This window comes from Leopardus geoffroyi, chromosome E1, assembly GCF_018350155.1.
Source record: "Leopardus geoffroyi isolate Oge1 chromosome E1, O.geoffroyi_Oge1_pat1.0, whole genome shotgun sequence".
Lineage (NCBI taxonomy): Eukaryota > Metazoa > Chordata > Mammalia > Carnivora > Felidae > Leopardus > Leopardus geoffroyi.
In genome coordinates this window covers 11,094,219-11,112,045 of record NC_059330.1, presented here as the reverse complement: position 1 = coordinate 11,112,045, position 17,827 = coordinate 11,094,219, and the positions used below count along the sequence as shown (strand labels likewise).

The 17,827-nt window shown below is 62.9% G+C and overlaps 1 protein-coding gene across 3 annotated transcripts; it reads left to right on the top strand.

Moving 5' to 3' along the window:
* The first annotated feature begins 91 nt into the window (after positions 1-91).
* LLGL1 (LLGL scribble cell polarity complex component 1) lies at positions 92-17,526 on the top strand. 3 transcript variants are annotated; one of them, XM_045487577.1, is made up of 23 exons: positions 92-268; positions 3,743-3,840; positions 6,017-6,098; positions 6,186-6,316; positions 7,265-7,423; positions 7,503-7,665; positions 7,749-7,884; positions 8,209-8,263; positions 8,425-8,579; positions 8,658-8,881; positions 9,077-9,144; positions 10,218-10,371; positions 10,445-10,549; positions 11,270-11,562; positions 11,900-12,047; positions 12,301-12,454; positions 14,430-14,725; positions 15,239-15,503; positions 15,691-15,805; positions 16,003-16,115; positions 16,398-16,518; positions 16,673-16,752; positions 17,383-17,526. In XM_045487577.1, the coding sequence occupies exons 1-22, from the start codon at positions 188-190 to the stop codon at positions 16,749-16,751; spliced, it is 3,195 nt and encodes a 1,064-aa protein (XP_045343533.1). In that variant the 5' UTR covers positions 92-187; the 3' UTR covers position 16,752; positions 17,383-17,526. The 3 variants fall into 3 exon arrangements, with proteins under 3 accessions (XP_045343533.1, XP_045343534.1, XP_045343535.1); XM_045487579.1 differs by lacking the exon at positions 92-268 and adding an exon at positions 3,301-3,434; XM_045487578.1 differs by lacking the exon at positions 17,383-17,526 and having other exon boundaries at positions 96-268; positions 16,673-16,753.
* The last annotated feature ends 301 nt before the right edge of the window (positions 17,527-17,827 follow it).

Here is a 17,827-nt window from a genome sequence, read left to right as displayed (position 1 = left end):
GGCACACCTATTGGTCGGGCAGCACATCGGTTGCGCTCTGCGCCCGCCTCCGTGCAGGCCCCGCCCCGCGCGCCCGCGCCCGGGCCGCCTGGCGCCCCGCCCGCGCCTCAGGACCGGCGGGGCCGCGCGGCGCATCCTGCGGGCGGCGGCGGCGGCGGCGGGCGCGGCGCCGGCAGCCGGACGCAAGATGATGAAGTTTCGGTTCCGGCGGCAGGGCGCCGACCCGCAGCGCGAGAAGCTCAAGCAGGAGCTCTTCGCCTTCAACAAGGTGCGGCGGCGGTGGCGGCGGTTCGGGCTGGGCAGGAGGGGGCGGGCCGGGGGCCCAAGCCGGGGGCCCGGGGGCCGGAGCCACGTCGGGCTCGGGGGGAGGGGGCGCCCAGCTGGGGCGGGGCGCGGGGGCCGGGACGCGCGCCCCTCTTCGGGCCCCGCTTCTCGCCTCTTTCCCTGCTCCACTCTCGGACTCTGGGTGGGTCTGGGTCTCTCGCTGACTTTCCGAGTCAGCTTGTCCGGGTCTCTGTGGGCCTCACTGGCCCTGGCTCTGCAGGTCTCTGTCTACCTGGGTCTGTGTGTCTCTGTCTCTGTACGACTCTTTGCCTGTCTCTGGGTCCCTGTCCCTGTCTCTGCCTGTGATCACCTCCCTATCCTCAGCCTATGCCTGTGTGTCCGGGGAGTGGGGGGTGTCTCTGCCTCTGTCCCTGTGTATCTCTGGGTACCTCTTCTCTGTCTCCCTTCATCTCTCTGTCTCTGCATCTGTGAGTCTTTGCTGGTCTTTTCTTGCGTGTGTCTCTGCCTGCATATGTCCCTGTGCGGTCTCTAGAACTCTCACTCCGACTCTCACTCTCTGTCTCTTTATTTCTCTTCCTTTGGGGGCTCTCGGAGCCCCTGCTCGGCCCTGAGGGCAGCCCAGGGCCCCAGTTTGTTTTTCTTTTGCACCCAGGCCAGTGGGGAGGGGTGAGGAGGAGAGGCAGATGTTGGGGGGTGGGGCTGGGAAATCCCTTCCATGTTCCTCTCCTTCCTTCCCCCAAGGCCCTAGGCTCTGCCTTGTGGGGCTCTGACCTGCCTTGTGCTGCTGGGGGCTCCAAGGAAGATGCCTGGCTTTGTACTCAACTACCCTTCAGTGTGTGGGGCCTCAGTTTCCCTTGCTGTGAAATGGAGCCACCTGGTTGTGGGCTCTGGCTCCCTGTATCACCTGGGCCAGCTGACCTGCCTTTGAGCCAAGGTGGAGGTGAGGGGGTGGGAGGTTGCTCCTTCCTTTCTTTTCCCAGGTAGGGCAAGAGGGGCCATGGGAAAGGGGCTGCCTGCAGCCCCCACCTCCTCCCACCCTTGCACTGATGTGTGGTAGATCCAGGCCCCAACCTTTGCCTTGTTAACTTCTCCTGGGGTGTTCCTTCTGGCCTCAGTTTTACTCCAAACCTCTGATTGCACAGCCCTTCACTGCTCTTGGGGATTAGAGTTGTTATCCCCGTCACACAGGTGAGAAAATCGAGGTTCAGAGAGGGGTGACGTCTGACTTGTCAAAGTCACAGAGCGAGTTGGGGCACTTTGTCCTTGTGTCCCCTTGTCGACAGGATTTGACTTTAGCCTTGAGGGGCAGGGATTTTTGGAGGCACTGCTGTGGTCCTGGGCCAGACTCAAGGACACTCTCGTCCAGGGGAACGCTCTGGGGTGACTGGGCCTGCAGTGGCTGAGGTGGGAATGTCTCTCAGGGCAGGCAAGGTTTCCTGGTGATGGGGAGGCTGCCAGGACCTTCAGACTTGGCAGCTGAGCACTTGCCAGGGGCCTGAGGGGCCCAGAGGGGAGGCTGGTGCCCAGGGTCTCCCAGATGGCCCCCTTCCTATGCTGAGTGGCTATGAGGGCGAAGCCCTGGGAGGCGAGAGAATGATGGTGGCGGCAGGCATGTGTTAAGGTGTCACTTCCTTAGCCATTGAGTCCGGGTGTGAAGAGGAGAGGTGGTGGAGAGGCTTGGCTCCGCTTGGCTGGCCCTGGGTTGGTAGAAGCTGAGGGCTCCCTGCGAAGGAGAGTGAGGCCCCATTCTGAGTGGGCAGCATTGGCGGGAGGGGTGTGGTTTGGGGCAAGGGGCTTGGTCACAAGAGGAGGTGGTAGGTGATCACTAGAGAATAAATAGGTCCCACATTCCCAAGCGATGGCAGGGGAGTCAGAAGCAAGCCTGGACTTTGGACTCAGTCTCACATCCAAATCCCCGCCCTGCCCACAAGGTGCCTGTGGGATGTCCACTCTATGTCAGTTTAACAGATGCTGAGCTCCTACTGTGTGCAGGGCCCCCTTCTAGGTATGGGGGACACCACAGTGACCAGAAGGGACAAGTGCCTCTTCACTCAGGATGCTCATGTACTTGTGGGGGAGACAGTGAAAAGCCAAAGCAAAAGAGTAAAACGTGCAGTAGCTTGGATAACAGCCAGTGCTGTAGATAAAGTAGGCTGAGGGTGTGGAGTGTGGGGACAGGGAGGCTGCTAGAGCAGGGTGGCTTAGGGAGGGCTCTGAGGAGTTGACTCCCGATCTGAGACCTGAATGGTGGGAAGGACCCCCCTTTGGGCAGTGCTGGGTGAAGCACGTTCCAGGCAGAGGGACAGTAGATGCAAAGGTCCTGAGGCAGGAGTCTGCCTAGTAAATCGGAGGAGAGCAGAAAGCCATTGGGCCTGGAGTCAAGTGAGCTGGGGGAGAGTGGGAAGAAGAGGACAGGGAGGGGCCAGGTGGTGAGGTGGGAGCTTGGAGAGGGTCCTGAGCAGAGGGTGGGGACTAGCTGGACACGGTCAGATGGTCAGATCTAGCAAACGTGTGGTGATGCTAGCGTGGGGGCGGGAAGGGAAGGGAAGCACTCCCCTCTACCCCCCAGCTAAACAGACTGTTCTGTCCTCAGGTTGGGCGCACTGCCCCTCGTGCCCAGATGGGAAACTGAGGCTTGGGGAGTACTGTGACTAGCCTGAGCCCATGCAGGCTGCATAAAGGGCTCAGTCCCTGTCTGGATTGGTGGAGGCCGGGGCTACAGGCCTGGGGACCAGGGTTTCTTCTGAAATGTGTGTCTTGCTGAGGCAGTGGTCAGGAGATACCTGGACCCACATGCGGTGTCCCACATTGGTGTTGAGGACAGTGGGTGGGGGCCCCTGCAGCCGGGCCTCTGGGGATGAGTAGGAGCTCCTTGGTGGATGTGGGAAAACCGAGGAAAGCACGAGTGGGTGGAAGGAAGGATCGAGAACCTGGTGGGCAGGGGTCTGTGCAGGGGGGACTGGCCCTGCCAAGAGGAGTGGCCCTGGGGGAGGGGGAGGGTCAAGAGCGTCCACCTAGCTGATCTTGGGTGTTGCCCTCCGATCTCCATGTGGGGCCTGTGGGGAGTGCCAGGGACATCATATGAGACTATGGACAGCATGGCGGCTCACCGCTAAAAGTGGGATGCAGAACCCTGCTCTGGGGGACAGGTAGGGTGACTTTTGTGCCTGCACCCCGATGGTCCTGTTTCTCTCTGTTGCCAGAGCCCTGCACACAGCGGGCCGGACACGGGTATTGAGAAAGACAGGGGCTTGGCAGGGGGAGGGCCTCTGCGGTGTGGACGGGACACGCGAACACCTGTTTCAGAGTTGAGGACACTGAGGCACAGACCTCAGACGGACCAGCTCCAGTCCTGCTCTGCAGCTGCCATAGTCTGGAGGCTGCCTTGGGGTGGGACTCAGGTGGGCCAGGGGCGGCCGTGCCTGTGCCAATGCCACTGCCCTCCCCTCCCCCGCAGACCGTGGAGCATGGCTTCCCCAACCAGCCCAGCGCCCTGGCCTTTGACCCGGAGCTTCGCATCATGGCCATCGGCACCAGGTCTGGGGCCGTCAAGATGTATCCTTTGGGAACTGAGGCCTTCAGGGCCCTTCGGAAGCTCCTGATTGCAGCTCCCTGTATGTGGGCTCCTTGGGCCGGGTGGGGGGGCAGGGGGGCTGGCCTGGGAGGCCGCAGTAGGCGCCTCGATCCTGGCAGAGGTTGGTGGTGTGGCTTCTGCCCTGAGACTCTTCCTTGCGGAGATGGTTGGGGGGTGGGGGTGGGGATGGGGTCTGCTTGCAGTGGTCACAGCTGTCCATCGCTGCATTTCAGCCAGCCAGTTACCTAGGCGACCCTAGCGTCGTTCCAGCAATTAATTGACTGGGGACACCAGGCCAGGAGGCTAACCACGCACGGTACCCAGCAAAGGTGTTGAGTGGGCCAGGGTTACACAGTGGGCCTTGCCCTGGTGACTGGGCACACACGTATGCCAATGTGAAGACACGTGTGTTCGGCTGAGGGGCTGGGGGCAGTGCCAGGCTCAGCATGGTGAGCGCGGCGCGGCCCCCACCTGGATGCTGGCGGCTGCACAATGGGCCGTGTGAGCCGCACAAAGCGGGCATTTTCCTGCAAGCGCAGGGTGGGGGTGGGGTGGGGGCAAGCAGGCAGCTGAATGCTCCTTGCCTGCCATGGAGAACCCCACCCCCACTGCCCTCGGGGAAGCCCCTTGGGTGGGGAGACAGAGGTGTGGGGTCTGGCTGGAGGCGGCTCGGTGAGGGGTGCCCACCCTCACCCTTCCTCTTGGGACCCTCTGGCTCTCAGTACCCTCGTCGGGGACACTGGTTGGCGGAAGATGAGTCAGTGCCTGGAAGGAGGCAGGGTGGGGATGGGGGTCTTCCCACCCCAGGGCTGCGTGGCCAGACAGGGGTGGGCGTCTGGGCCTGTGGTCTGTGAGTTTGCCTTCTCCAGGGAGTGTGGCTGGGCCAGGATGCCCCTCCTCTCCCGTGGGCCCCTGAGGCACTGGTGGGGCAGGGAAGGGGGTGGGGAGGGGGCAGCGCCTGGACCCCGTGCCCCCAAGTCCCCACCTGCCCTGGAGGGGGCATGCACTTCCTGGCCAGCTCCCACTCCTTGTGGTGCTGGCCTGCCTCACAGGTATATTGTGGTCCTGAAGCCCTTTCTTCTTCTCAGTGCCCTGCTCCACGCGACTCTGTTGGCCACTTGAGCTGTCGCTCCGTGGTCTCACGCACGGGCTCCTCCTGCTCACAAAGAACCTGATGTACTGGCGAGGAGACATCCCCGGAGGAAGCTGGGGCCCTCCTCTGTCCCCTCAGTCCTTCCCCCAGTCTACCCTAGCTCCCAGCCCTGGGTCGGGAAACTGAGGCTGGCCACAGAAGCCACCCCTCCCCCTCAAGGGTGGCCCGTCTCCTTGGCAACCCTGGTTCCCGCCCAGCGCTCCTGCCCTCTCTTTTGTCCCCTCTTCTGTGTTCTCCTGGCTCCTGCAGGGAATCCCAACTCTAGCTCCAAAGCAACCGGCTCCTGCGTTGTTGCTGGGCAACGCTGACCCCTCCCTAACCCTCCCTCCTGGGGCCCCCTCGGCCCTGCCCGACTGGTGTTGCTGTGACTCTGGCACTGACACCAGACACTTGAAGCGGGTCACCCAATCTAAGCCTCTGCGGATTGTCTGTGAAATGGGCAGGCTGAGGCCTCTCCCTGGTCACAGTGGGGGCTGCTGGCTGCGTGCCCCAGAGGGAGGTTGGTTTCCTTGCCCATAGCCGGAGGTTGGCCTGGAGCTGTGGGAAGAGGCAGCCTGGACTCTCCTCTGCTCCAGACTTCCATGCCCAGGCTTGGCCTGGCGTCTCTGCCTGTATGATCCGAACCTGGGGGGCCCAGCTCTTATGTACACAGACACACGCACACGGCTAACACAGGGCAGAACCCTGGCTGCCTGCCGGGCCTGGGCCAATTGTGTTGGGTATGTCTTTATTCTCACTTGCCCTGCATCAGCCCTACAAGGTGGGAGTGGGACTCACTAGCCCCTTTTACGGATGAGGAAGTAACTGACTTGCAGGAGCAGAGTGGAGCCTGCACGCTGAGCCTGGGGATATCTTGGGGGGATAGGACAGTGCTGCTTCAGGGAGGGGTCCCATCTGGACCTTGGAGGGCTTCTGGATAGGCAGGCCTGGTTGGGGCCCGTTGGAATCGCTCTCAGAAAGGAGGATCTCCCGTATCTGCTTCTGCCCTTGACCTGTGCTCTCAGCTACGGTGCACCTGGTGTGGAGTTTACCGGCCTACACCGAGACACGGCCACCGTTACCCAGATGCACTTCCTGCCTGGCCAGGTGAGCCTCCACCCTCACTGGCTCCCGTGGCCCCCATGCCCTCCCCATCCCAGGCCAGCCCAGTCTTGGTCTCTGCTCATCCACCAGGGCCGCCTCCTGACCCTGTTGGACGACAGCAGCCTGCATCTCTGGGAGATCGTCCACCACAATGGCTGCGCCCACCTGGAGGAAGCACTCAGCTTCCAGCCACCCAGTCGGCCGGGCTTTGACTGTGCCAGGTACCGGACTTGGCTGGGGACCAGCTGCTGGGCGCAGGGGGTGGGAGGGGGAGCCCGGGGGAGGTTGTGGAAGCCAGCCTTGCAAAGGTGCTGTGGGGGTAGGAAGCCTCCCTCAAGCTAGGGTACGGGGTGGCAGGGTACCTGGGGCTGGGCCCGGGGCCCGGAGAGATGTGCCCTGTGGATTTTGCAGGTGTGAAATAGGGGGCTCTGGCCAAGTCTGAGGTGAGCAGGTAGTGTCCATGCTCTGGGGACCGCTGGGGCCTTTAACAGTTTGGAGGGGGCGATGGGTGATAACGTACATGGGTGAAAAGGCAGCTGGGGGGCAAGGAGCATCGTCCCAGGCTGTATGAGGTGCCAGCAGGATGCTCCAGGGGTCAGTGGAGTGGGCCTAGACCCCCAGTGAGAGTGTAAGGGGCCTCTCGGTCTGGCCCTGCTGAAACAGAGTTGTCCTACTCCTCCTGGGGGCTGGGTGACACCCTCACACGGGGGTGGACTTCTGGGGTCTCCCATCCTCTGCAGGCCAGGTCCAATCTGGGGCCCTCCTGCAAAGTCAGGGAGACATCTTGAGGCTGGCGACAGGGTTCCTGGGTGAGGCTCAGGAGGGTTGTGTGTGTCCTAGAGCCCTTGGTCCTGGCCCAGGCACTGGCCTGGTTCCTACCTTCCTTCCTAGTGAGGGGGAGGGGTCGGGAGCCCGCCTCCAAGACCTGAGGAGCCTATTTTTATCCCTCTCCTTCCCAACATCCTGATGAATAATTGAGTGAGCTAATTGTGATGCCCGCAGCCACCACCTTCACCTTCCCAGTGCGCCAGCCAGCCCGCTCGATAATCCGGCCTCTATGAGCGCAGAGGGTCCATAATGAGCTGCCAGTAGCAGCCCAGCCCCCTCCACACCACTCCTCAGCGGGCGGACGGGCTTGCGCCCTCACCCACTCCCCTCATCCCTTGCAGTGGCCCGCTCAGCCTCGCCCGTGTCACGGTGGTCTTGCTGTTGGCAGCCGGTGACCTGGCGGCCCTGGGCACCGAGGGCGGCAGCGTCTTCTTCCTGGACGTGCCCACCTTGACGCTGCTCGAGGGGCAGACTCTTGCCCCGGATGACGTTCTTCGAAGGTAAGAGGCAGGCGGACCTCCCAGCAGCCTCTCCACGCCCGGGTGGTGCTCCTGCCGGCTCACCTGCGCCCCTCTGCAGCGTGCCAGATGACTACCGGTGTGGGAAGGCGCTGGGCCCCGTGGAGTCACTCCAGGGACACCTGCGGGACCCCACCAAGATCCTCATCGGCTACAGCCGGGGCCTGCTGGTCATCTGGAACAGGGCGGCGCAGTGCGCGGACCGTATCTTCCTGGGGAACCAGGTGTGTGAGGGAGGCCGGCACTTGCAGCTGGGGCCCTCTGCTTAGGGCCCTGCTCACACTGCCCGCCCCCCACCCCCCTGCAGCAGCTGGAGAGCCTGTGCTGGGAGCGCAGCGGCAACACGCTGGTCAGCTCGCACAGTGACGGCAGCTACGCTGTCTGGTCTGCGGGTGCCGGCGGCTCCCCTGTGACACAGCCCACGGTAGCCACCACGCCCTACGGTGAGTGCCGGGGAGGCTGAGGGCAGCCCTGCCACCTGAGCGTGGGGTTGACCGGGGACTCCGAGCTCAGGCACTTGGGGCTGCCCGGCCTTGGTGGGGGTACCCAGGAGGCCTTGTGTGAGATGCCATGCCGAGCCACGTCCTCAAAGGTGAGGTTGCTGGGGGGCATGGTTGGGCAGTGGGCCTTCCCCTCGGGGTCAGGAAGCAGCTGTGAGGCCAGGATGATGGAGGCAGAGCAGGAACGGGAGAAGCTTGGAGAAATGTGACCTGGGGCCCTTCTGGTCCCTGTGAGCGAATGAGCCCGACACTGTCCCACCCCTCCAGGCCCCTTCCCCTGCAAAGCCATTAACAAGATTCTGTGGCGAAACTGTGCATCTGGGTAGGTGGGGAGCTGGTTCTCAGATGTGGGTTGGGGGCTGTGTCTGCAGGGGGGAGGAGGGTGGGCTCTGGGGCACAGGGATGTCCTGCAGCGCTCTCCCTGGGTCGGGCAGTGTGCACTTGGGGTCTGGGTGGCTCACGTGGCTCCCGCCTGCTGTGCAGGGACCACTTCATCATCTTTAGTGGAGGCATGCCCCGCGCCAGCTACGGTGACCGCCACTGTGTGAGTGTGCTCCGGGCTGAGACTCTGGTGACGCTGGACTTCACCTCCCGCATCATCGACTTCTTCACGGTGCACAGCACACGGCCCGAGGATGGTGTGTGCCCTGCCCTCCCCACCCCATGCCCTGCGCCCCCCACCCCGTGGCTCTGCTCACCCAGCCCTCGCCCCGCAGAGTTCGACGAGCCCCAGGCCCTGGCTGTGTTGCTCGAAGAGGAGCTGGTGGTGCTCGACCTGCAAACGCCTGGCTGGCCTGCTGTGCCTGCCCCCTACCTGGCCCCGCTGCACTCATCTGCTATCACCTGCTCGGCACATGTCGCCAACGTCCCCGCCAAGCTGTGGGCCCGCATTGTGAGCGCCGGCGAGCAGCAGAGCCCCCAGCCTGCCTCCAGCGCCTCGGTGTGTGCCCAGGGCCTCCTGCAGGGGCGGGGACGTGGGGAGGGAGGGTGTTGCAGGCATAGGCCCGGAGGTGGGGATGTAGCAGGTGTACACGGGGAATTCAGGCAGCTTGGGCCCCGGGTGCCATGCAGAAGGTGAGGAGAGAAGGTGTTTGTCCTGACCTTCCGCTTCCACATCTCTGCCTCCCTCTCCCAGAGCTGGCCCATCACCGGGGGCCGGAACCTGGCCCAGGAGCCATCACAGCGGGGGCTACTGCTGACTGGGTAGGCAGACACATGTGTTCCATGGCCAAGCACAGGTGTGACGTGTGCGTGTGTGTGTGTGTGTGCGCGCGTGTGTATTTGGGCAAATGGAGCATGGTGTGGCCCATGCAGGTGCAGGAGAGCCCATCCTGGGCTGGTGGGTAGTGACCTGCCTGGTGACTCAGGCCCCAGCCCTGGTGGGACCAGGCCATTCCCCTCTCCTGCAGGGTGGATTGGGATGAAGCCTCCCTAGGCCCTGGTTAAAGGCCCCGCCCTGCCCTGCCTTTTGGTCTAGAATTGAGCTCCACCCACCCGGCCTGCCCTGGGACCGGAAAATCTGGGTTGGCCCACGCTCATCTGCCCAGGGCAGGTGCTAGAGAGCCCAGTCTGGGCCTGGCGGGCGCTGACGTGCCCAGTGACTCAGGCCCCAACTTCCTGCCCTGCCCCTGCCTGTGCTGGGACCCTCAGGCCTCTGACTCCAGTGTCCCCTATCCTGCTTGAGAGCTCCTAATCATGGCTTTCAGAGCTTTTGGAGGTATCCCAACCAGCCCCAGAGACTCACACACCTTTTCTCGCCCTGGCTCTGGGCTCCCACCACCGCCCAAAGGTCCCTGACGTGGGCTCTGCAGCTGTGTCCTGAGGCTGCACCCCAGATTTGTCTGCTCCTGCCCCCCGCTTCCCCTCCCTGCTTCCTCCCAGCCTCCCCAGGCTTCCTGCTGCTCTGCCTACATGGCTGCCTCATGCCTCATGCCTCCTTCTGCTCTGTGGCTAACTCCCGATCGCTTTTTCTGGATGCGCCCGTAGTCCTCTGTTCCCTGCATTATCTCCTCTGTCATCTCCTGCTCGTCACACTGGTGATTATTTCCATACCTTCTCACCCTGTTTGAGGGGCCCCGGTGCATGTGGTCTGGCATACTGTAGGCACTCAAGATGTGTTTGCTCTATACAGTAGATGCCTCCTGTTTGCTGTGTGCGGTGGGAGTCTGGTCAGTGCTTGGCCTATGTAGTAGGTGGTCAGCGCGTGGTCACTGGATGAGCAGGATGGGGGTGGTGCACGGGGACCCGGGGTGGGCCTGATGTTGCCTTCCCTACAGCCACGAGGACGGCACCGTGCGCTTCTGGGATGCATCTGGTGTGGCCTTGCGGCCGCTCTACAAGCTCAGCACAGCTGGCCTCTTCCAGACAGACTGCGAGCACGCTGACAGCCTGGCCCAGGCCGCTGAGGACGACTGGCCGCCCTTTCGCAAGGTAGGCCCTGCCCCGGCCCTGGGGAGCTGGGTCCCAGCTCTGCCCCATGTCATCGCTCCATCCCGCCCCGCAGGTGGGCTGCTTTGACCCCTACAGCGACGATCCTCGGCTCGGCGTGCAGAAGGTGGCGCTCTGCAAGTACACAGCCCAGATGGTGGTGGCTGGCACTGCAGGCCAGGTAAGGCGGAGGTGCCCCAGGTAAGGAGGAGGTGCCTCCTCTCAGAGGGCTTTCTGGAGGAGGTGGGCCTGACCTAGAGGGTCTAGTGGAGTGGTGGGGGACGCACATGGGCAAAAGCTCGGAGATGGGAATGGGGGCTGCAGGTGGGGCTGGCTGCGCTGAGGCCAGCCAGGGAGGTGGCACCTCTAGGAGGCCTGGAGTCCAAGCTCTGGCCGCAGGGAACCACACCAGGGGCGGGAGCACGGGTGTTAGGTGAGCACTGAGAGTGGGGACCAGCAGGTCTGGGTCGCTGCCGTGCCCCAGCACTCAACACGGTATATGGGGCTCAGTGGGTAATTACCGTTAAATGGGAGACAGGCTAGTGGGGGGTGCTTTGCTCCAAAGGCCAGTGGGTCTTGGTGACTGCTGTTCCCCTCTCACTCGTGCAGTATGCAGAAGGTGCTCAATGTATGCTCATTGCTAAAGGGAGAGAGACTTGCAGGGGTGGGATATTGTGCTCCTGGAAGGCAAGGACCAGCTGGTCTTGGTCACCGTTGTGTTCCCCAGTGCTCAGTGAAGGCCCTGGTATACACTAGGCTTTCAGTGAGTGCTTGTTAAGCGGATAAACGAGAGACAGTACTGGGACTGGCCTAACGGTGGCTTTGCAGGCTCAGGTGGGGCCCGGGTAGTCCTGTCCTCCACACTGACCCCTCCCCCACCCTGCCATGGCTGTGTTTTCAGGTGCTGGTGCTGGAGCTAAGTGATGTGCCATCAGAGCAGGTGGTCAGCGTGGCCAGCGTGGACCTCCTCCAGGACCGAGAGGGCTTCACGTGGAAGGGCCACGAGCGGCTGAGTCCGCGCACAGGGCCACTGCCGTGGCCCGCTGGCTTCCAGCCCCAAGTGCTGGTTCAGTGCCTGCCACCAGCTGCTGTCACCGCTGTCACGCTCCATGCCGAGTGGAGCCTCGTGGCCTTCGGTACCAGTCATGGCTTTGGCCTCTTCGACTACCAGCGCAAGAGCCCTGTGCTGGCCAGGTGTGTGTGTGGTGGGCCCGGGGCCCGGTGAGCGGAGGCTGTACTTGCACCTGGCCCCAGCCTCCTGCGAGACCTTTGGTGTCTCCCCACACCTGTCTGGGCCTCAGTTTCCCCGTCTGAGATCGGACATGGTGCAGGTAGGGCGACCTTAAAGCCACCTTCCCCGCTGGCAGCTCTGTCCTTATGAAAAGTGCTGCTGGTGGAGTGTTAAGCGCCCCCGGCTGCTGGGTTCGAGGGGCAGAGGGGCTCCGGCTTCCTGAGCCACGGGGTCGGCAGGAGCGCGGCGGCCGCTCCAGGAGTCTGCTCCGTGGCACAACTGGCACCTGCCTGCCCCCAGGTGCACCCTGCACCCCAACGACTCCCTGGCCATGGAAGGGCCGCTGTCCCGGGTGAAGTCGCTCAAGAAGTCTCTGCGCCAGTCTTTCCGGCGCATCCGCAAAAGCCGAGTCTCGGGCAAGAAGCGGGCCGCTAATGCCAACAGCAAGGTGAGGCGGGGCCGCCCTGCCCGGATGCCACCTCTCTGCCTGCTGGGGCCAGGCACAGCAGTGGAGCCTCAGCTCCGAGAGCCAAGTGTCTGTTCCCTTCAGTAGCCCCGACCCCTGGGCCCCCCTCCCATTCCCCCCCCCTCCCGCCCTGCTGATCAGGATGAGCCGGGGAAGGTGCTGGGATGTCGGCACCAGGCTGTATGGGAGCAGAGGGGGTTGGGGAGGCGGTGTTCTGGAAGCTGTGCCCCTCCAGTTGCAGGAGGCCAATGCGCAGCTGGCCGAGCAGGCCTGCCCCCATGACGTGGAGATGACCCCCGTGCAGCGCCGCATTGAGCCCCGCTCTGCCGACGACTCCCTCTCGGGTGTTGTTCGCTGCCTCTACTTCGCTGACACGTTCCTTCGAGATGGTGAGGCCAGGGGGACGGGCTGGGGGGATGGGCCTGAGCCGGCCATCTAGGAAACAGGGAAGGGTGGGACCGCGCCGTCTGGGAGGTTGGAAGGCACACCCTGTGCGCCGGACTGAGCTGGTAACAGTGCCCCGGCCACCCCAAGTGGTCCCCCCCTGGAACTTCCAACTGTGAGGGGTTAGTGAGTGAGCCGGGCCTCTGAGACCTGAAGAGGGAGAAGGGAGCCCAAGATCTGGGGGAGGAGAGTGTGGGGGTCAGCCAGTGCCAGCGGCTGAGGTGGGTATGTGTTGGGGAGATGACCCGGGCGTGGTGGCTGCAGAGGATGTGGAGGCTGGGGAGACGCTGGGTGCTGGCCACCTCACTCTGCAGTGGCGAGTGCCCTGAGTGGTGGGAGCCCTGGGACGGTCCTCTGCAGACCGATGTGGTCTGGTTTATTGACTGATTCACTGATGGATTTTTACCTCGTATCATGGAGAATTTTAACCATACACAACAACAGGAGTGCAGTCACCCCACAAAGACAGCCAGCCATCTGCTGCTGCACCGTCCCCGCCCCACACGGTGGCTTTTAATAAATTTTTATTTATTTATTTTTGAGAGAGAGAGAGAGAGAGAGAGAGAGAACAAGTGGGGGAGGGGCAGAGAAAAAGAGGGACAGAGAATCTGAAGTTGGCTCTGCACAGACAGCAGAAAGCCCAAGCAGAAAGCCCACTGTGGGGCTTGAACCCATGAAGCATGAGATCGTGACCTGAGCTGAAGGCAGCCGCTTAACTGACGAAGCCACTCAGCCCTCCTCCCTCCCCCCCCCCCCCCACACAGTGGTTTTTATCTTGCTGGAGCATTTTCAATGAATATCTGTACATCAGGACTTGAGTGTGTGTCTAACAGACATAACCGACAGCCATGGTGCCTGCATCGCAACTCGCGGAACTGGTGCTGATCCAGTCTCTTGTCACACTCCGGCTGTGGTGGCTTTCTCCTTTCATCTCCAAAATGCCTTTTTATGGTTGATGTTGGGTCAGCTTCTAGTCATTCTGCACTTGGTGTTTCACTGATGTGACTTTCAGGCTCTTGAATCCGAGCAGGGACCACCCCCCCCCCCCCGCCCCCGCCTTCCGATGTCATGTATTTGTTGAGGATCTTTTATCCAGTGGATTTTCTCAGAGTCTGGACATGGTAGCCCCAGGCTCTTTACCTTGTTCCGCTGTCACCATGAGAAGGCTTATGGCCTTCAGGTTCCCAGCTGGCTGGGTGTCCTAGGTCTGGGCAACAGTTTGAGTTGCTTATTTTCCCTGGGGTTTGGCTCCCCCTGGTGGTTGTTGCTGAGGCCACTGATTCATCAAGGGCACACAGCAGTGGCTGCTGGCTCCTGCTGGCTTCTTCTGGCTCCTGCTGGCTCCTGGACATTGAGCTATGATTCTCCACCAAGGACCTTCCCCAGAGGTTCAGCCCACACAGGGAAAGCTGGCTAGACAGCGTCCCGCAGGCCTCATTTCTTTCCAGCCCGGCCCCGAGGACTCCACGTCTGGCTGTTGGGCCGAAAGCACACGGCGGGGGGTGGGCTGTGGCCAGCTGGAACGCATCTGCAGGGTGCGGGCTGGTTCCAAGTCTGTCAGTAAGACTAGTGATGGCATATGGTGAGGGGGTGTCAGGGCTGCGGGGGGCGGGGGCTCTGTTCCTGAAATGGGGGCTGAGGGTACAGTGAGATGGGGTTGGAGAGATCAGGGTCTAGTTTGGGTGCCTGTTGACGTCCTCGAGATGTCCTGGAGGCCATTCCCACTTCTGCAGGAGGGCTGTATCTGAGGCCCCAAATTTCGTCAGTAATATAGAGAAGGTGCCTCGGGCCTGAGGCCCTCTGAGGTCCCTGGGGAGGCGTGGGACACGAGAGAACTGATTCCGGGGTATCCAGAGAGGAGGGGAGGAACCTGTATCATGCGGCCGACACCCCGCCTCACCAGCCCCCGTCGTCCCGCAGCGGCCCATCATGGACCCACCATGTGGGCAGGCACCAACTCGGGGTCCGTGTTTGCCTACGCACTGGAGGTGCCGGCGGCCGCGGCAGGTGGCGAGAAGCGACCCGAGCGGGCGGTGGAGGCCGTGCTGGGCAAGGAGGTGCAGTTGATGCACCGTGCACCCGTGGTGGCGATTGCCGTGTTGGATGGGCGCGGCCGCCCGCTGCCCGAGCCCTATGAGGCCTCTCGGGATCTGGCACAGGCACCTGACATGCAAGGCGGCCACGCTGTGCTCATCGCGTCTGAGGAGCAGTTCAAGGTAAACCACCGTGGCGACCCTTCTGGCTCCCACCTGACACCGTTAGACCTTCCAGGAACTCTGTCCTCACTGTGCTCCCCATCTGCTGAGACCCCCTGTCTGCCTGAGACACATGCCCCTGGACTAGCAGAGATGGCCCCTGGAGAACCCAGATGCTCCCTCAGCCAGCCACATCCCCCCAGGACCCTCTTGCCTCACCGAGTCCCTGCCAGGACCCTCTGAAGACCCCTCAGGGCTCTGTCTGGCAGGAACTCGTGACCTGAGTGGATACCAGCCACCTTACCCTTACAACCCAGTGTGGCTGGTTTGGCCACAGATGGGGGTACCCTGGGAGGTTTCCTAGGTGAAGTCTGAGGAGAGGGTGCCCAGGCAGGAGGCTGCCGGGCGGCCGGGGCTGCAGGCCCAACTGGCAGGCCGGGTTCGGGGCGGGGGCTGGTGCCCGCATCTGGGAGGGTGGGCCCTGCGGGTGTGGACGGGGCCAGCCCCTTTCACCGGCCGCCTGCCTGCCGCCAGGTGTTCACACTACCCAAGGTGAGCGCCAAGACCAAGTTCAAGCTCACGGCCCACGAGGGCTGTCGGGTGCGCAAGGTGGCCCTTGCCACGTTTGCCAGCGTGGCCTGTGAGGACTACGCTGAAACCTGCCTGGCCTGCCTCACCAACTTGGGCGACGTGCACGTCTTCTCGGTGCCTGGCCTGCGGCCCCAGGTACACTACTCCTGTATCCGGAAGGAGGACATCAGCGGCATCGCCTCCTGTGTCTTCACGCGCCACGGCCAGGGTGAGGGGAAGGCTTCTTGGGGCAGAAGCGGCCTGAGCGGGGCTGGAAGAGTTGCTGGGGAGCGTCAGCAGAGGGGCCCCAGGGCGGGCTCGGGACTGGCCGGCACAGGCCAGGGGGAGTTCCACTGAGGGATTGTGGTTGCAGTCACACCCCCTAACTGCACCCCACTCTTCACCCGCCCACCCAGGTTTTTACCTGATTTCTCCATCGGAGTTTGAACGCTTCTCTCTGAGTGCTCGGAACATCACAGAGCCACTCTGCTCTCTGGACATTAGCTGGCCCCGAGATACCACCCGCACCAGGTGCGTGGAAGGGGCAGCCCAGGGGGCCTTCACTAAGGCTGGTCTCATCCTCATGCTCGGATCTTGTGTGGAACAAGGGTGGCCCTCCCTCGTGTCACTCCTCTCTGGTCCTGGGCCCCAGGAGAGGGAGGGTAGGGTCTGGCACTTGAGACTTGAGGCGCCTGCTTGTGGCACCCATCGTGGCCTCATCTCTACAGCCACAGGCTCCGAGAGTCGCCCAAGCTGAGCCAGGCTAATGGGACCCCAGGCGTGGTCCTGGCCCCAGGGAGCCGCGATGGAAGCCCTGGTCCTGCCCGCAGCAAGGGAGCTGGTAAGGACGCTGGATGTGAAGTGAAAGTGGCAGGATATCCACGCAGCTGAGGCAGGACGGGGGGCAAGCCTCCGTAGGTGGCAACAACCTGACAGAGGCTGGAAGCCTGGGTGGGGGGGCCGGGCCAGGCAGGAGTGGGGGAGGGGGGTGGCGGTCTGCCTTCAGTCCCAAGTCTCACTGTGGGCTGGGTTTGGGTCCGAGTCAGGTCCCCAGGGGATGGAAGGTAGCGTGCAGAGGGTGCCCAGATGGCCAGGTGGGGTCCCGATCATTTCCTTCCTGCAGACACCCCAGAGCCACCCGAGGCCACGCTCTCGCCCATGTCCATTGACTCGGCCACCAGTGCTGACACCACGCTGGACACGACAGGGGACGTCACGGTGGAGGACGTGAAGGATTTCCTGGGGTGAGGCGGGTGGGCGGGTCCGCGGAGGGGCTGCCCTGGGTCCTCCCCAGCCTCCCTCTGCTACCCTCTGCCTGCCTTCTGTCAGAGCTGGGCACAGAGGCCCCAGGAAGGGCCAGGTCCCAGGACCCTCTGATCTCCGCTCCCCTCCCCGCAGCTCTTCAGAGGAATCTGAGAAGAATCTGAGGAACCTGGCCGAAGACGAGGCTCGAGCCTGTGCCATCCTGATCAAATGAGGTGCTGCGGGTTTAGGGGCCCTGGGTCTGCCTGGTCCTTACTGTTTGACAGCCCTGATTTTCACGGTTCGGTACTAGAAAGGCTAGGCCGGCTTGTCAGCTCCTGGATGGCATGGGTAGTGTTTGGAACCAGGCCAGAGCAAACCACTTAGAGGTGGTGGCAGCTCGGGGCTCAGGGGCCGGTGTGGCCAGCCCATTTTGCAGAGATGATCACTCAGGCTCTTGTGGTGGGGTCCTGCCAGGTGAGCCTGGTGAGTGGGGCCTGGATCTGGAGCCCAGATCTGGGGCCCAGAGGTCTGCCCAACCTATTCGCTGCCCGGTGCCCCTACCCACGCAGCCTGGCCCTACGCCAGGCAGAGACCCCCCACCCCCAAGCTCCCTCTTCCATCTGCTGCCGGGGTTACTGCTGCCTCCTCCCTGGCCACGCCCTGGGCCTCAGTGGGCCCAGCGTGGTCAGTGGTCAGAGTCAGCAAGCCCACCTCTGGCTGTCCCTGCAAGACCCTTGCTCCTAAATGGGTGGGGTGGCCCTTTTGCCTGCCCTAGAGGGGGCACGGTGGTACTTCTGCAGCCAGGCCGTTTGCACTTTTCGGCTCCCTGGCTTTCTCTGACCCTTCTTCTCTTCCTTTACCAGGAAGGCCAGAACTGCTTGGCTACCCACTGCCCTTCTGGGAGCTGGGATCCAGGACCCCTGGCCCCTCCGCATAGACCCACACCTGCTAACCTACAGCCTCCAGAGGGACCTGCCCACCTCTGCCCCAGTGCGGTATGGGGGGGGGGTGTGGGCCCAGGACTCAGCCCAGAGCCTCTGGGGTAGATTCACCTTGGCCGCTCCAGTAGGCAGTTAGCCATCTGGAAGCCAGGCGCTACAGGGCGAGGACTGCTGGGCCTGGCAAGCCCCATGCCACCTCCCACTCAGCACACCGTCCTTCCCCACTGCCTTTGCAAAGAATATTTTTCTAACGCCTGTGCCGGGCTGGACAGGCATTTCTAAAACTATTTTGGTACTTGCTCCTGGGCCAGCACCCACCTCCCCCACCCCAAGTCTGTGATGTGCGCATATATACGACTGGGAGTTC

What these genes read in the sequence shown, in the direction of transcription:
- LLGL1 (XM_045487577.1), top strand. Translation starts at nt 188, where the DNA reads ATGATGAAGTTTCGGTTCCGGCGGCAGGGCGCCGACCCGCAGCGCGAG. An exon ending in TGCACTTCCTGCCTGGCCAG is followed by an intron (nt 6,099 to 6,185) that starts GTGAGCCTCCAC and finishes CTCATCCACCAG; the next exon opens with GGCCGCCTCCTGACCCTGTT. An exon ending in GGTAGCCACCACGCCCTACG is followed by an intron (nt 7,885 to 8,208) that starts GTGAGTGCCGGG and finishes CCACCCCTCCAG; the next exon opens with GCCCCTTCCCCTGCAAAGCC.